This window comes from Zeus faber (assembly GCF_960531495.2).
Source record: "Zeus faber genome assembly, chromosome: 16".
NCBI lineage: Eukaryota > Metazoa > Chordata > Actinopteri > Zeiformes > Zeidae > Zeus > Zeus faber.
Genome location: NC_137202.1, coordinates 29,825,615 through 29,843,176, shown reverse-complemented (window position 1 = coordinate 29,843,176; position 17,562 = coordinate 29,825,615). Strand labels below are relative to the sequence as shown.

Sequence of the window (17,562 nt, the reverse complement as noted above, 5' to 3'; positions counted from 1 at the left end):
TCTGGTTCCTTGTGGCCCAAAATGGTTTTGAGGCCCTCCAGACTCCTCTGGTGTTTTTTTACGTTTTCTGCAACTGGTCCTCCATCTTTCTTCTGTAATTGTCCTTCCCCACTCTGATGTTCCTTGAAGTTGAAGTGTTAAAAACAATGTTCAGTTCGAATCCAGTTCAGCAGCATTTCTGACCAGAACAACATTGGGGAAAAAGTCCAAAAATATATAAATTAACTACCAATTTAGGAATGAGAAAGATTAAACATTGAACATTATTCACTCATATAGAAAGCACTGAAAGTCATCCCCAAAATACCATATAATTTCCAACATGTAGGTCGTCGTCAAACATAGATTAAAGTTAGATTTTGGATTTCCATGTCACTTGGTATCATCTCTCAGTTGGTCCGAGCGGTCCAGATCTCTCTCCTGATTGGCTGCTCCCGTCCCTCCTCCCCCTCCCTCCCACCTCTCCTCCAGGCTTCATCGCTGCTGACATCAAGGGCACGGGGGCCTTCACTCAGCTCTTCCTCATCACCGACCACCACGAGAACGGCTCGCTGTACGACTTCCTGCGTCTCACCACGCTGGACACGGCGGCTCTGCTGCGTCTCACCTACTCGGCCGCCTGCGGCCTCTGCCACCTGCACACGGAGATCTACGGCACGCAGGGCAAACCGGCCATCGCCCACCGCGACCTCAAGAGCAAGAACATCCTGATGAAGAAGAACGGAACCTGCTGCATCGCAGACCTGGGCCTGGCCGTCAAGTTCAACAGGTGACACAGTTCAATGGAGTCAGGAGGGGGAGGACTCATCTCCTCCTCATCTCCTTCTCTCATCTCCTCATCTCCTCCTCTCATCTCCTCCTCTCATCTCCTCCTCTCATCTCCTTCTCTCATCTCATCCTCTCATCTCCTCCTCTTATCTCCTCCTCCTCATCTCCTTCTCTTATCTCCTCCTCCTCATCTCCTTCTCTTATCTCCTCCTCCTCATATCCTTCTCTCATCTCCTCCTCCTCATCTCCTTCTCTTATCTCCTTCTCTCATCTCCTTCTCTCATCTCCTCCTCCTCATCTCCTTGTCTCATCTCCTCTCATCTCCTTCTATCCTCATGTATATCCTTCTCTCCTTCTTTAACCTCTCTCCTCATCTCCTTCTCTTATCTCCTCCTCCTCATCTCCTCCTCCTCATCTCCTTGTCTCATCTCCTCCTCATCTCATTCTCTCATCTCCTCCTCATGTCCTTCTCTCTTCCTCATCTATATCCTTTTCTCCTTCTTTAATCTCTCCTCATCTCCTTCTCTCATCTACTTCTCTCATCTACTCATCTTCTCCTCTCATCTCCTCCTCTCGTTTCCTTCTCCCCTCCTTATCTATATCCTTTTCTCCTTCTCTCCTCTTCCTCATCTCCTCCTCCTCATCTCCTTCTCTCCTCCTCCTCACCTCCTTCTCTCCCCCTCTAATTAATATCCTTCTCTCTTCTCCCTCCTTCTCTAACGTATTGTCTTGGTAACGCCTGCGTCCTCTCCCTACCGTTGCCGTAGCGACACCAACGAGGTGGACGTGCCGCTGAGCACGCGGGTTGGCACGCGGCGCTACATGGCGCCTGAGGTTCTGGACGAGAGCCTGAACAAGAACCACTTCCAGGCCTACATCATGGCCGACATCTACAGCTACGGCTTGATCATCTGGGAGATGGCCCGGCGCTGCGTCACCGGAGGTTCTGACACCGTGGATAAATACTTTACACATACAAGTACATGTCACCCCAGCTGTTAGAAGAGAGTGTGTGTGTGTGTGTGTGTGTGTGTGTGTGTGTGTGTGTGGGTGTGGGTGGGTGTGGGTGTGGGTGTGTGTGTGTGTGTGTGCAGGCATGGTGGAGGACTACCAGCTCCCGTACTATGAGATGGTTCCCTCGGACCCGTCCTACGAGGACATGCTGGAGGTGGTGTGTGTGAAGGGACAGCGCCCCACGGTGTCCAACCGCTGGAACAGCGACGAGGTGCGGCGCCGCAGAGTTGAACCCTGTTTTCAGCCCAATAATATGATTTAAAAACATCTTGTATTTTATTCTGCTTCATTTTCTGAAATGGATTAATTAAGGATTGAGACTTGAAAACTAATTCTCCGATCAGATTTAACGACATATTCTGTATTATGATTGATTATGTTAAATTGTCTCTACAGAAAGTTCTTTATTGTTTAAAAAGTGTGTGTGTGTCCCCTCCGCAGTGCCTTCGAGCCATGCTGAAGCTCATGTCAGAGTGCTGGGCATCGAACCCGGCCTCCAGACTCACCATCCTGCGAGTGAAGAAAACTCTGGCCAAGATGGTGGAATCCCAGGACATTAAAATCTGAGGCTCCGCCCCCTCACTCTCTGATGCCCCGCCTCCCTGCAGCCCCACCCACCCACCCCTCCCTCGCTTCCATCCAGGAGGACCTCGCAGTCTTTTCAGCCTCCTGCCTCTCCCCTGTCCGTCCGCCATCTTGGCTTCTGGATGGAACCTGATGAACAGACTGCTGATGTCATCAACCACGCCCAGAAACATCCCTCACTCCCTCCCTCCCAGTAAAAGGACACAGATTCGCAGGTTGGATGCTTTCTGTGAAAGCCCAACAAGCCAATGGAGGATTTTACTGACTTCCTCTTGGTGTGTGTGTGTGTGTGTGTGTGTGTGTGTGTGTGTGTGTGTGTGTGTGTGTGTGTGTGTGTGTGTGTGTGTGTGTGTGTGTGTGTGTGTGTGTGTGTGTGTGTGCGCGCATGCGCGCGGAGCTGAAAAAAAACAAAACTAAAAAACTTTGCGTTAATCCTGGGCCGTGGAGCCCGGTGGCCGTGGGACCCGGTGGCCGTGGGGCCCGGTGGCCGTGGGGCCCGGTGGCCGTGGGACCCGGTGGCCGTGGGGCCCGGTGGCCGTGGGGCCCGGTGGCCGTGGGGCCCGGTGGCCGTGGGACCCGGTGGCCGTGGAGCCCGGTGGCCGTGGGGCCCGGCGTTGTTTTCCTCCTGCCATGATGAGACTTTATCCAGACTCTTGTACAGAAACCTCAGTGACTCCCGGAGGCTCCAGCTCTACGGCCTCACCCGGGGCGGGGCGAGTCATGTGACACTCTCCTCTCAATGGAGACTCTGAGCCGAGAGAGAGAACGTCAACCGTCCTGTTCCACTTCCACACAGTGTCTGTCTGTCTGTCTGTCTGTCTGTCTGTCTGTCTGTCTGTCTGCATATAGAGAGTCACAGTGGAGCATCCAGTGTCCTAGTGAGCAGGTAATGGTGTGTGTGTGTGTGTGTGTGTGTGTGTGTGTGTGTGTGTGTGTGTGTGTGTGTGTGTGTGTGTGTGTGGCCTCACACTAAGTCCTTCGTACTGAAATGTGCTGATTATTCATTAACGTTCCCTTAAATGCTGATTTATGGTCCGTCAGTAAATATTATTTTGATATTCTAAATAATTAGCGCTGCTTGGATGATCTGAACAGCACAAGTTCTTATTTTCTTATTTTGTTATTCAACCACAGCGTTCAACTCGTCACATCCTAAAACACCTTTTTAAACAAGTGGAGTGTAAATCATTGACCGTTCATTGTGAAACACTGGCACCTAGTGGCGACCAGCAGGAGTTCAACAACAAGGTTTGATAAATGACATGAGTTAAAAGAGGAACTTGAGCTCCGTGCACCTGTTGTCAAAGTAACTTTGTGTCAGTTCTAGTTTTATTTCTCTTTGTCAAATCGCACAGAAAGGAATCTTCACAACATCTTGGAAGCTCCTTCCTGCGTCTAAACATTCAGCTGCTTCAAACCGTCCAGCGTCACAATCTTATCGTGTGTGTGTGTGTGTGTGTGTGTGTGTGTGTGTGTGTACGTGCGTGCGTGTGTGCGTGCGTGCGTGCGTGCGTGCGTGCGTGCGTGCGTGGCTCATATTAGCTTTAGCATTGCAGTACTTGTGGATTTGCACGTGTGTGTGTTTCAACCTGGCGTTAACCTGCAGATTTAAATGTGATTTGGTTTTTGGAAACGCTATCAGTGGCCGTGAACTTCATTTCTTTTCCGCCATTAAAACATGAAAAGGGAGTGGAGGGAAGACGAGTTTGGTGCCATGTTGTTGAAGCCTTTCCACTTTGATCACGTGCATCTACAACGCATCGCTGTTCATGTTATTTTGAGATCTGGTTAAAAATGCTGTTTTGCATTTTAACGCTGTGTGTGTGTGTGTGTGTGTGTGTGTGTGTGTGTGTGTGTGTGTGTGTGTGTGTGTGTGTGTGTGTGTGTGTGTGTGTGTGTGTGTGTGTGTGTGTGTGAGAGAGAACAGGGTGTGTTCTCTGGACTTTGTGAGCGTACATGTACTAGATATTTAAGTGCGACACCCAAGCAGTAACTAGTGATTTTGCTCTTTGTATTTTAATATGCGAGGAAACAGTATAAGAATAATCTCCAACATGTAAATCTTTAAAATGCCTTGTTTTTGTACAGCATCTGGTCGGTGCCTTTATGAGTTTTACCATGGAAAGGAAACTCTGTATACAGTCTGTCCAATGTATCCATTTTTAAGTAAATAACCTTATTTTAGTACACAAGCGAGGTGTGGTGACTGGTTCTTTTCCTGCTGCTCGACGCTTTCCCAAACAAACTGTTCTGCATTTCACCGTGAACCAGTTCACTGCCCAATATTACATCTGCTAAAAAATATGTAATTATAAAAATGTATATTCTGAAAAAGTTAAATTGTCTGAATTAATTGAGTGGCACAGATTTAATAATCTTACGAGCATGGAGTGGGCCGCATTCAGTGACGTTATTACATTTGCAGATCTTCATCTTCACTTCTTGGACCTAAAAAAAAAACTTTCTTAAATTGTTCATATTGACAGATAAAAAACTTTCATATCAGGTGCATTATATACACATGTTACTCCCACGGAATTTAAAATGTCAGTTGTGAAGACGGCGCGTTGTCCTGCGTCCCACCATCGTCCCACAGGTGGCGCTGGAGAGTCGGAGCAGATCTGAGCTCAGGGTGGAGCAGCTGGCTCTGCTCCACCTCCAGGTTGACGTTGTTAAATTGAAGGAAAGGTCAACGTCACTTGAGGAAACATTTTGATTCTTAAGTTTGTCCTTCATCACTGTCTGTCGTCAATGTAAACAGTTAGTTCCCAGGGAGGAAGGCGTGGTCGGTGCTGCCTCCCGTGGTCAGGACGGTGTTGTCCTGAGCGACGAGGTTTATGGGATGTGATTGTTCTAAAAGTGACATTTTCCTGAACGTGGAACCAGCCTCATCTCAAAGTCATAAAGGACGAATATAAGAATGTAAACGTTGCTCGACGTGACGACGACGGTGCAGAGTCGCTGATCACAGTGACCACAACGTTTGTTTCCAAACCTGTCATTTGGGTGGAGGCTCCAGTGTCTGCAGCGCCCCCCGCTGGACTAGAGCAGCAGCAGCCCAGCGAACAGCGCGGCGCCTTCCTCCCCGAGTTCCACAGCGGCCTCCTCTCCCTCCTCCAGCAGCAGGAAGCCGAGCCGGGTGAGCGGCCCCGCCCCCGTCGCCTCCTCTCGGTGCAGCACCGCCAGCGTCTCCCCCGACCGGCCCTTCAGGGCGGAGCGGGCGCCGCCCGCCGCCGTGTCCAGGGTGAGGGCGAACAGGTAGGCTCCGCCCACCGGCGCCGTGAACCGGCCCGTCTCGGAGAGAACCCCACCGCGGCCCAGAGACACCTCCCACCGGAGCGTCCCGTTGCCGTGGTTACCGGGGTTACCGGGCGCGGCGCGGGCCAGGAACAGCAGCTGGCCGCCAGCAGGGGCTGAACAGGAAACAGGAAGAGCTTTGTAAGAAGAACTGATCCTAAACTCATGGCTGCATCTTATCCGAGGAAGCTTTTTTTGACTTAAGAACATTGCATTTTATAGATTAATCTACGACGCAAAACTTACTTTTTCGGTGCTTGTGCACATACATTTGGGTCTCTGCCGGTTCTAACACACACACACACACCTCGGTCCGTTTGTTTTAGATATTCTAACTAGAACCCCGCCCTCCATCTGAGTAACTCAGCAGAATTAGGACCAACTGTCCCTAAAGAAACTGCAGACGATGGAAATGTAAAAAGTATGTACTAAATATTAATTTAAAAAAGTGTTTTTATTGTAGATGGATTTATTCATTTTCCGGGGTCAAGCCCGAGTTTAGAGGCATGTTACAATGGTTAGTGTGTTTTAGGGAGCTCAGGGAACCGCATGAAGTTGTGTTAAAAGTAGCTTCATCGGCCCCTGGTAAACGGTGTCACGAGTCCCAAATGGATGGACATGAGCGTTGGATCCCACAAGCAGGTTCACGAGTCTCCACATGTTTTTGGGAGTATTGTCTGACGTGTGTCTTGACAAGGCCAATAAATGTGATCTCTAATGTAACGTTATCTGAAAATAACTTGCGTCGTGTGCGAATGAAGGGGAGCTTTTCCAGCTGAGCTGCGGGGGGGGCTACAATAAAATAACTACATAGAACGATTTAATGTGACTGGAATCAAAGTGACTTATTGAGAAACGGGTGTTTAACTGTGGCAAAATAAAAACATGTTTAAATTGAAAATTGAGTGGTGACACCAGGCTTCTGTAATATATCGAATCCTAATATTAAAATAAATAGTTTTGATCTTTTTAACTGTTTTCTCCTCCGCCCTAACGTTCTACTTGGTTCCATCGGGGGTTGAAGCAGAGGGATGGACACCACCTCCTCCGTCCTCTTGCTGTTCAGCTGCTCAACTTGTTTTCTTGGATTCTGCTTCTGTTCGTCTGTGAATGTTTCCTTGTTTTCGAGCAGATGTTTGAGTCCAGATGGAGCGAGCTCCACCGACACTGTCCATCGAAGTTCTAAGTGACTTTAAAACCTAATCAATCACTTTGTAAGTAACTCTTCATCACGGGGAACAGGGTGTTTATTTGGACTCACCCGTGTCCCTCCTGCTGCGTGCTCCTCCCTCTGCTCCCTGCACTCCTCCTCCTCTCCTCCGCTCGCCCCCTCTCCTTTTCTCCCTCTTGCCCTCCCTCTCCCTCAGGAGGCTCCGCAGCTCCTCCAGGTCCAGGGAGCTCCGGGCGCTCATCAGACCGTCGGCGTTGCGGAACACGTTCTTAAAGACTCGAAGGTGTTCCTCCAGCCCCCTCCGCAACCACAGCACCTCCGCCTGCAGCGCCGCCTCCTGGCCCCCGGGGGCCCCGGTAACGCTGCCGCAGCTGGCGGGGCAGGGCCGCTCCTCCAGCTGCTGAACTTTGACCCCCAGCTCCTGCACCTCCTGCTCCACGCTCCGCGGGTCGCTGTCGCCCGACGGGCGGAGGAGCTGCTTCTCTCGGCTCGGAGCCCCGCCCCTCCTGGACCAGGCCGGGGGGAGGAGGGGGGAGGACGGCTGGTCCGTCTCCGGGGAGTCGGCCCTGTCGCCTAGCAACAGAGAGGTGGGAGTCAGGCGGCATCACGGTACCGGAGGAACTATGACTACTCCCCCCCGCCAGGCCAAAATAATCATAAATAATAACGATCAAGTCAATCCTAAAGTAATGACAAATGAGCATTTAGTAACTTACTTTTCAACAAGGAAACGACCCCAGAGCATAACCCCAGAGCCAGCGAGTGGCTCTGTTTGTCTCCGCTCAGGCGTCCTTCTCACCTTCTCAACCTCAACAGTTTCACGGCTGGGTGATTCAATAAATGCATTTTGTGACGTCGTCCTCTCCTTGTGATCACTTTGTTTCCAGTCTCGATCACATCCAGCAAATACAAGCTGCCGAGCGTCTGCGGCGCAATCTGACTGAAGCCGACGCGACAACATGGCGTCCGCATGCCTCGCTGTTTCCTGGCTTCATCGTGTGAACCGCCGAGCCCGAAACAAGCTCTGGTGAAACATTCATCACTTTGTGTTTTGTTCATGGAGAAACGCACAAAGCTGCGACGGAACATGAAAAGGTTTGGAAGACGTCACTGATGTTTTTCTATTTGAACTTGATTTGGGGATTTAAAAAATTAACGCTGAGCTATACACTCATTAAAGACAACAAATAACTAATGACAACAAATAACTAATGACAACTAATAAACAAATAACTAATGACAACTAATAAACAAATAACTAATGACAACTTATAACTAATGACAAATAACTAATGACAACTAATAACAAACAAATAACTAATGACAACTTATAACTAATGACAACAAATAACTAGTGACAACAAATAACTAATAACAAATAACTAACGACAACAAATAACTAATGACAACAAATGACTAATGACAACAAACTAATGACAACTAATAACAACAAATAACTAATGACAACAAATAACTAATGACAACAAATAACTAATAACAAATAACTAATGACAACAAATAACTAATGACAACAAATAACTAAACTAATGACAACAAATAACTAATGACAACAAATAACTAAACTAATGACAACAAATAACTAACGACAACAAATAACTAATAACAACAAATAACTAAACTAATGACAACAAATAACTAAACTAATGACAACAAATAACTAACGACAACAAATAACTAAACTAATGACAACAAATAACTAAACTAATGACAACAAATAACTAATGACAACAAATAACTAATAACTAATGACAACAAATAACTAATGACAACAAATAACTAATGACAACAAATAACTGATAACTAATGACAACAAATAACTAATGACAACAAATAACTGATAACTAATGACAACAAATAACTAATGACAACAAATAACTAATAACTAATGACAACAAATAACTAATGACAACAAATAACTGATAACTAATGACAACAAATAACTAATGACAACAAATAACTGATAACTAATGACAACAAATAACTAATGACAACAAATAACTAATAACTAATGACAACAAATAACTAATGACAACAAATAACTGATAACTAATGACAACAAATAACTAATGACAACAAATAACTGATAACTAATGACAACAAATAACTAATGACAACAAATAACTGATAACTAATGACAACAAATAACTAATGACAACAAATAACTGATAACTAATGACAACAAATAACTAATGACAGCTAATAACGAATGACAACAAATAACTAATGACAACAAATAACTAATGACAACAAATAACTGATAACTAATGACAACAAATAACTAATGACAACAAATAACTGATAACTAATGACAACAAATAACTAATGACAACAAATAACTAATAACTAATGACAACAAATAACTAATGACAACAAATAACTAATGACAACAAATAACTGATAACTAATGACAACAAATAACTAATGACAACAAATAACTGATAACTAATGACAACAAATAACTAATGACAACAAATAACTGATAACTAATGACAACAAATAACTAATGACAACAAATAACTAATGACAACAAATAACTGATAACTAATGACAACAAATAACTAATGACAACAAATAACTAATGACAACTAATAACAATAAATAACTATTGACAGCTAATAACTAATGACAACAAATAACTAATGACAACAAATAACTGATAACTAATGACAACAAATAACTAATGACAACAAATAACTGATAACTAATGACAACAAATAACTAATGACAACAAATAACTAAACTAATGACAACAAATAACTAATGACAACAAATAACTAAACTAATGACAACAAATAACTAACGACAACAAATAACTAAACTAATGACAACAAATAACTAAACTAATGACAACAAATAACTAATGACAACAAATAACTAATGACAACTAATAACAATAAATAACTATTGACAGCTAATAACTAATGACAACAAATAACTAATGACAACAAATAACTAATGACAACTAATAACAATAAATAACTATTGACAGCTAATAACTAATGACAACAAATAACTAATGACAACAAATAACTAATGACAACAAATAACTGATAACTAATGACAACAAATAACTAATGACAACAAATAACTGATAACTAATGACAACAAATAACTAATGACAACAAATAACTGATAACTAATGACAACAAATAACTAATGACAGCTAATAACTAATGACAACAAATAACTAATGACAACAAATAACTGATAACTAATGACAACAAATAACTAATGACAACAAATAACTGATAACTAATGACAACAAATAACTAATGACAACAAATAACTAATAACTAATGACAACAAATAACTAATGACAACAAATAACTAATGACAACAAATAACTAATAACTAATGACAACAAATAACTAATAACTAATGACAACAAATAACTAATGACAACAAATAACTAATAACTAATGACAACAAATAACTAATGACAACAAATAACTAATGACAACAAATAACTGATAACTAATGACAACAAATAACTAATGACAACAAATAACTGATAACTAATGACAACAAATAACTAATGACAACAAATAACTGATAACTAATGACAACAAATAACTAATGACAACAAATAACTGATAACTAATGACAACAAATAACTGATAACTAATGACAACAAATAACTAATGACAACAAATAACTGATAACTAATGACAACAAATAACTAATGACAACAAATAACTAATGACAACAAATAACTGATAACTAATGACAACAAATAACTAATGACAACAAATAACTAATGACAACTAATAACAATAAATAACTATTGACAGCTAATAACTAATGACAACAAATAACTAATGACAACAAATAACTGATAACTAATGACAACAAATAACTAATGACAACAAATAACTAATGACAACAAATAACTGATAACTAATGACAACAAATAACTAATGACAACAAATAACTAAACTAATGACAACAAATAACTAATGACAACAAATAACTAAACTAATGACAACAAATAACTAATGACAACAAATAACTAAACTAATGACAACAAATAACTAATGACAACAAATAACTAAACTAATGACAACAAATAACTAACGACAACAAATAACTAAACTAATGACAACAAATAACTAATGACAACAAATAACTAAACTAATGACAACAAATAACTAATGACAACAAATAACTAATGACAACTAATAACAATAAATAACTATTGACAGCTAATAACTAATGACAACAAATAACTAATGACAACAAATAACTAAACTAATGACAACAAATAACTAATGACAGCTAATAACTAATGACAACAAATAACTAATGACAACAAATAACTAATGACAACAAATAACTGATAACTAATGACAACAAATAACAAATGACAACAAATAACTGATAACTAATGACAACAAATAACTAATGACAACAAATAACTAATAACTAATGACAACAAATAACTAATGACAACAAATAACTAATGACAACAAATAACTGATAACTAATGACAACAAATAACTAATGACAACAAATAACTGATAACTAATGACAACAAATAACTAATGACAACAAATAACTGATAACTAATGACAACAAATAACTAATGACAACAAATAACTGATAACTAATGACAACAAATAACTAATGACAACAAATAACTAATAACTAATGACAACAAATAACTAATGACAACAAATAACTAATAACTAATGACAACAAATAACTAATGACAACAAATAACTAATGACAACAAATAACTGATAACTACTGACAACAAATAACTAATGACAACAAATAACTGATGACTAATGACAACAAATAACTAATGACAACAAATAACTAATGACAACAAATAACAATAAATAACTATTGACAGCTAATAACTAATGACAACAAATAACTAATGACAACAAATAACTGATAACTAATGACAACAAATAACTATTGACAACAAATAACTAATGACAACAAATAACTGATAACTAATGACAACAAATAACTAATGACAACAAATAACTAAACTAATGACAACAAATAACTAATGACAACAAATAACTAAACTAATGACAACAAATAACTAATGACAACAAATAACTAAACTAATGACAACAAATAACTAATGACAACAAATAACTAAACTAATGACAACAAATAACTAATGACAACAAATAACTAAACTAATGACAACAAATAACTAACGACAACAAATAACTAAACTAATGACAACAAATAACTAATGACAACAAATAACTAAACTAATGACAACAAATAACTAATGACAACAAATAACTAATGACAACTAATAACAATAAATAACTATTGACAGCTAATAACTAATGACAACAAATAACTAATGACAACAAATAACTAAACTAATGACAACAAATAACTAATGACAACAAATAACTAATGACAACTAATAACAATAAATAACTAATGACGGCTAATAACTAATGACAACAAATAACTAATGACAACAAATAACAACAAATAACTAATGACAACTAATAAACAAATAACTAATGACAACTTATAAACAAATAACTAATGACAACTTATAACTAATGACAACAAATAACTAGTGACAACAAATAACTAGTGACAACAAATAACTCATGACAACAAATAACTCATGACAACAAATAATCAATGACAACAAATAACCAATGACAACAAATAACTAATAACTAATGGCAACAAATATCTAATGGCAACTAATAACTAATGGCAACTAATAACTTATGACAAATAACTAAACTAATGACAACAAATAACTAATGACAACAAATAACTGATAACTAATGACAACAAATAACTAATGACAACAAATAACTGATAACTAATGACAACAAATAACTAATGACAACAAATAACTGATAACTAATGACAACAAATAACTAATGACAACAAATAACTGATAACTAATGACAACAAATAACTAATGACAACAAATAACTAATGACAACAAATAAACCCTGAACTCAGTTTCTCTAAGTACTTTGAACAAGGTCAACGATAAAAAACATAAAACAACAAAATCTGTGTCAGTTCAACCTAACGTCAATAATCAACACTGAAATATGACGACGACTTTGTCTAGGTTCCTGACCCCGGTACTAGTAATAGTAGTACGAGTAGTGGTTCTAGTAGTACTAGTAGTCATTCTAGTAGTACTAGTAGTAGTAGTAGTTGTAGCAGTACTAGTAGTAGTTCTAGTAGTAGTAGTAGTTCTAGTAGTACTAGTAGTACTAGTAGTAGTAGTTCTAGTAGTACTAGTACTAATACTAGCAGTAGTTCTAGTGGTACTAGTAGTAGTAGTTCTAGTAGTATTAGTGCTAGAAGTAGTTCTAGTAGTACTAGTAGTAGTAGTACTAGTATTAGTTGTAGTACTAGTAGTAGTAGTACTAGTATTATTAGTAGTTCTAGTCGTACTAGTAGTAATAGTAGTTCTAGTAGTAGTAGTAGTAGTACTAGTAGTTGTTCTAGTAGTAGTAGTAGTAGTTCTAGTAGTACTGGTAGTAGTAGTAGTTCTAGTAGTAGTAGTAGTATTTCTAGTAGTAGTAGTAGTAGTAGTTCTAGTAGTACTAGTAGTAGTAGTAGTAGTAGTTCTAGTAGTAGTAGTAGTAGTAGTAGTAGTAGTAGTAGTAGTACTAGCATTTACTGGAAACAAATGACCAGAAAAGTGGCTTTAAAGAGCCTCGTCCTGAACGTCACTTTGTTGTGGTGACTGAGACGCTGTGGAACAGGAAGCAGAATCCTCACCGCGCCGCTCGGCCAGCAGGGCGGCGATGCTGAGGTTGTGTCGGTCCAGTCGCTCCTCCAGGCGGCCCACGTGCCGCCGCAGCGCCGGGACGGAGAGCGCCTCCTGGGCCTCGGGGCTCAACTCCAGGAAGTCCAGCACGCCCTCCCCGAGCAGCGTCCGCAGGACGTCGCGGTGGCGCACGACGTCGCTGATCAGCGACGTGAAGGAGCCCGAGAGGCGACGCATCTCCTCCTCCAGACGCAGGAGGCTCTGCTCGCCGCCCTCACGTGACGTCCTGGCGGCCAGCTGGGTCAGGTTGGTGTGCAGAGTCCTGGTCCTGCCTTGCTCAAAGGCCAGCGCCGCCCTCACCTGGCGTGGAAGAGGAGGCATCCATCACCGTCTCAGGGTGATGACCACAACACGGGCCGGCTGCACATTGTTCTGCTCATTAAACATCTGGTTACTGGGTAAATTAGTACTTACACATGGAATATGGATTTGAAAAGATTTCAGAACTAGCCTCGTTTAAGAGCTTCCACTTACAGGAACAGTCACAACAGCGGGGGACCACGTAAAACAAGACAGAAGTGGTAGCCCGTTGCAGCGGCCTTCTCCAGAAATAACTGACTGGTTTCCACCAATCAGAATGGAGTATGCCACTGAGCCGTTTCATTATAATAAAATGATATAATAACACAATTTCAGGCCAAATTTCTGTGAAGCTCACCTGCTGCAGGCTGATCTGGAGCTCCCTGACGGCCGGCTCCCAGTCCCCCGCCTCCCCCCAGGGGCGTTGCCGGGCGTCCAGCGCCAGGTGGTTCTTGTTGGCGAGCTCCGTGGCGTTGGCCACGCCCCTCTCCAAGTGGGCCAGCTCGGCCCGCAGCGCCGTGCACTCGTTGGTGTTCTTGTTGAACAGCCCGTACAGGTCTTCAACGCCCACGTCGATGTCTTGCATGCGGTCCAAAGTGGCGTTCAGGTCCCCCATCAGCTCCTCCACCCGGGTCAGCACCACCACCCTGGCCGCCTCCACCTCCAGGACCGTCTCCATGAACTGGATCTGGCTGTTTCGTCCGGTCTGGATGATGCGGTCCTCCAGGACCCCGGATCCCAGCCTCAGGTCTTCATCCAGAGCGTCCAGCTGGAGCACGTGATCACACTCCATCACATACACTGCATTCACTCGGCGGCCATTTTGCTCAAAGCAGAGCAAAACCTACGCTTCCATCCCACAACCAACATTTAAAACTATCGAAAAAAGAAAGACCGGATGACGGAGAGATGAGAGGTATCGTGTTGACGTACCATCACCGTGTGGTTCACCACCTTGTCGTTCAGCCGCTCGATGGCGTCCCAGACGTCAGGACTGCCGTGGGGGGCGTCGGGCGGAGCTGGAGTTCCGGGGCGTGCGAGGTGGAGCTCCAGCAGCCCCACCTGCAGCTCCGCCCCCAAACGGTCGTGGTCCATCCTCAGCTCGGCCAGCGAGGCGTTCATCTTATGGAGGCTGGTCTGGGACCAGAGACAAAGCATCATGACATCATCGCTTACAGCAGCCAATCACTGCAGTGCAAATATAAACAATGGGAAAGATGAGTAAACATCACATAAATGGTATTATACAGCACTTTGGAATACTCGATGCTGATTGGTGAGTAATTTCTGAATAATGACTTCTGATCCGTTAATAGCAACTGAGGCAGGCAACCACTTCCCCACACGTGACGCCGTCTTGTGACGCGTCATAGAATCCACAAGGGAAGACTTGAAGAGGAGAATGAGGACGAAGAAATCAAAATCCAAACGTCACAAGCAGCTCCAACAAACGTCCAGATGAACACAAAGTAGAGAATGGAAGAGTGGAGGCTTCCACCGGGCAGGGTTGTAAAACCATTTTTAAATCCGGATTCTCATTCAGGAAGGAGCAGGATGAGGTGCAGCCACACCCTAACACCACCCCCTGCAGAGTCATTCAGAACGTTTGACTTCTCACAAGGTTTTACGATTTATGAAGAGAGATGAGTTTCAAGGTTTGTGGAGACGGTGTCGACGTCACTTCTCAGCAGCTGCTGAAGTAAAAACCTTTTTCAATTCTCTCTGACGTCCCCTTCACTCAACGCTCGGTCGTGGTCTGGGTCTCACCTGGATCGTCTTGTGGCTGCGTTTCAGCTTCAGGTCCACGTCCGCCCCCCAGCTGGTGAGGTTGTAGCGCAGCGTTGCATGCTGGGAGAGCAGCCGCTCCTCCACCTGGGCCCGGTGGCTCTCCAGCAGCCTGCGCACCTCCTCCACGGGCCCGGGGGCCTCGTCGTTACGCTTCTCCGCCCGCCGCCGCTCAGGGTCCGGGCCCCCGGGCGCGGGGACCCCCTCCGCCTCCTCCGGGTCCGACCCCGGCGGGGGCCCCTTCAGCTGGGCCACGTCGAGGACCAGGTCCCCCACCTGCCGGCTCAGCCTCTCCAGGGTGCGGTTGAACCCCTCCAGCACCGGTTGCAGCTGGGCCAGGACCAGGGCCACGAGGGGGGGCCCGGGGAGCGCTGAGGCGGGGTCGGGGTGGGACGGGGGGTCCACGTCCAGATCTTCCGGACCTGAGACACACAACACAGAGAAAATATAAGTGAACCCCGTCACCCCAGGGATCCTACGACGTGGGGGTATTTTACGTTGATCTTTCAGAAAGATCGGATTTCTCCGTCTGATTCACAGATCGTTCATTTGAATATAACGACCGACTTCAGGCTGATATCTGTGGCATCTTCCTAATATGGAGTTTTCTAAAACAAACCGTTCCCCGTCCTGGATGTTTTGGTTGAGTAATTCCACCGCAGTGACCCTCCGCTCATGGTGTCACCCTGTTTGGGGAACGGTTTCCAGAACTTGGAGCCAAACGCTGTGAAAGCTTCTATTTCCAGCAGCACAGAGTCCAGTCCCTGAGGAGTGTTGTTTCTGGGAGCAGCGCCTCATGGGAAGCGGGCGGGGCTTGTTATTAAAGCCACCAGTTCAATCACACCGCACCACCCCAAAACAAGCGGAGAGAGAGACAGATTTAGCTACGCCCGAATAAGGAGCTCCGGGTCTGAAGGGATGTCAAGGTGATGCTGAAACAGGAAGTTCAGGATGTGCGCGTAGAAAATAAACATCCTGTTGCATAAACACCTTCCAGCCTTACACACCACACACACACACCTTAAAGTGGTAATCCATCAGGTCTGTGGATTAGAAAACAGGTTTTTTCCTACAAAGTTTTTGAGATACCTTCATTTTGATTTTCGTGGTCACTTGAGGTGCTGGGTATATTTTTGTTCCTTTTTCATCCATTTCAAAAGTTTACTGACCACATCCTGCTACGCTGCGCTAGCTAATTCACCCGCGACTCCTTCCCCGTGTGGTGGACCCCGCCACCGAATGTGGAAACAGCGTACGGAGGAGCACAGGAAGAATGCAAAATACATGAATGGCTGTTCCTTATAAAGTCAATAAAAAATATAAATACAACTGACAGACTTGGCACTTTAACAGCTGCTAGGCAACAAACGCAGATAAAGTGAAGCGTTGAGAAGATAAATGTTTGGGAGGTAAGTGGTTCAAGCTTGTGAAGCCTCTGTTTCCAAAGCATCGGCTCCACCGCGTCCCCGTCAGTGCTGCTCTTCTCTTTCCCTACGGTTGTTATTTTATTGCTGTTGACTCTGCTGCTTTGGGCTCTCACGGTGCACAGCGGCTGTTTGGAAAGGAACTTTAAATAAAATGTGTTATTTCTAAAAAACATTCGGCCAAAAGTGGACTCCACACTATTCATTTGAGGGATCCTGAAGAACATATGAGTCACAGCATAAAACACAACCTGCTGAAGCGTTGAGGAGCTGACGACTCGCTGCAGCTTCTCACTGTGATTCAATTCAGTGAAATCTCCTTTTCAAAACATCAAGGTGACATTGTAGTCACACGTGTCAAAAGCTGCTTCACACAGGAACTCAGGACAATGTCCAGATAATCAGGT

General features: G+C 43.3%; 2 protein-coding genes across 2 annotated transcripts in view; one reads left to right on the top strand and one right to left on the bottom strand.

Moving 5' to 3' along the window:
- Positions 1 to 2,475, top strand: part of bmpr1aa (bone morphogenetic protein receptor, type IAa) — a 45,050-nt gene extending 42,575 nt beyond the window's left edge. The window contains exons 10-13 of the mRNA XM_080016671.1: positions 472 to 769; positions 1,536 to 1,711; positions 1,863 to 1,993; positions 2,224 to 2,475. Coding sequence (XP_079872797.1) covers positions 472 to 769; positions 1,536 to 1,711; positions 1,863 to 1,993; positions 2,224 to 2,349 — 731 coding nt within the window. The 3' untranslated portion in view covers positions 2,350 to 2,475. The remainder of the gene's footprint in view (positions 1 to 471; positions 770 to 1,535; positions 1,712 to 1,862; positions 1,994 to 2,223) is intronic.
- A 1,707-nt stretch (positions 2,476 to 4,182) lies between these two features.
- The window catches only part of mmrn2a (multimerin 2a), a 28,532-nt gene continuing 15,152 nt past the window's right edge, over positions 4,183 to 17,562 (bottom strand). Inside the window, exons 6-11 of the mRNA XM_080016662.1 lie at positions 15,714 to 16,153; positions 14,880 to 15,083; positions 14,305 to 14,715; positions 13,598 to 13,946; positions 6,926 to 7,408; positions 4,183 to 5,780 (exon numbers count right to left, since the gene is read on the bottom strand). Coding sequence (XP_079872788.1) covers positions 5,410 to 5,780; positions 6,926 to 7,408; positions 13,598 to 13,946; positions 14,305 to 14,715; positions 14,880 to 15,083; positions 15,714 to 16,153 — 2,258 coding nt within the window. The 3' untranslated portion in view covers positions 4,183 to 5,409. The remainder of the gene's footprint in view (positions 5,781 to 6,925; positions 7,409 to 13,597; positions 13,947 to 14,304; positions 14,716 to 14,879; positions 15,084 to 15,713; positions 16,154 to 17,562) is intronic.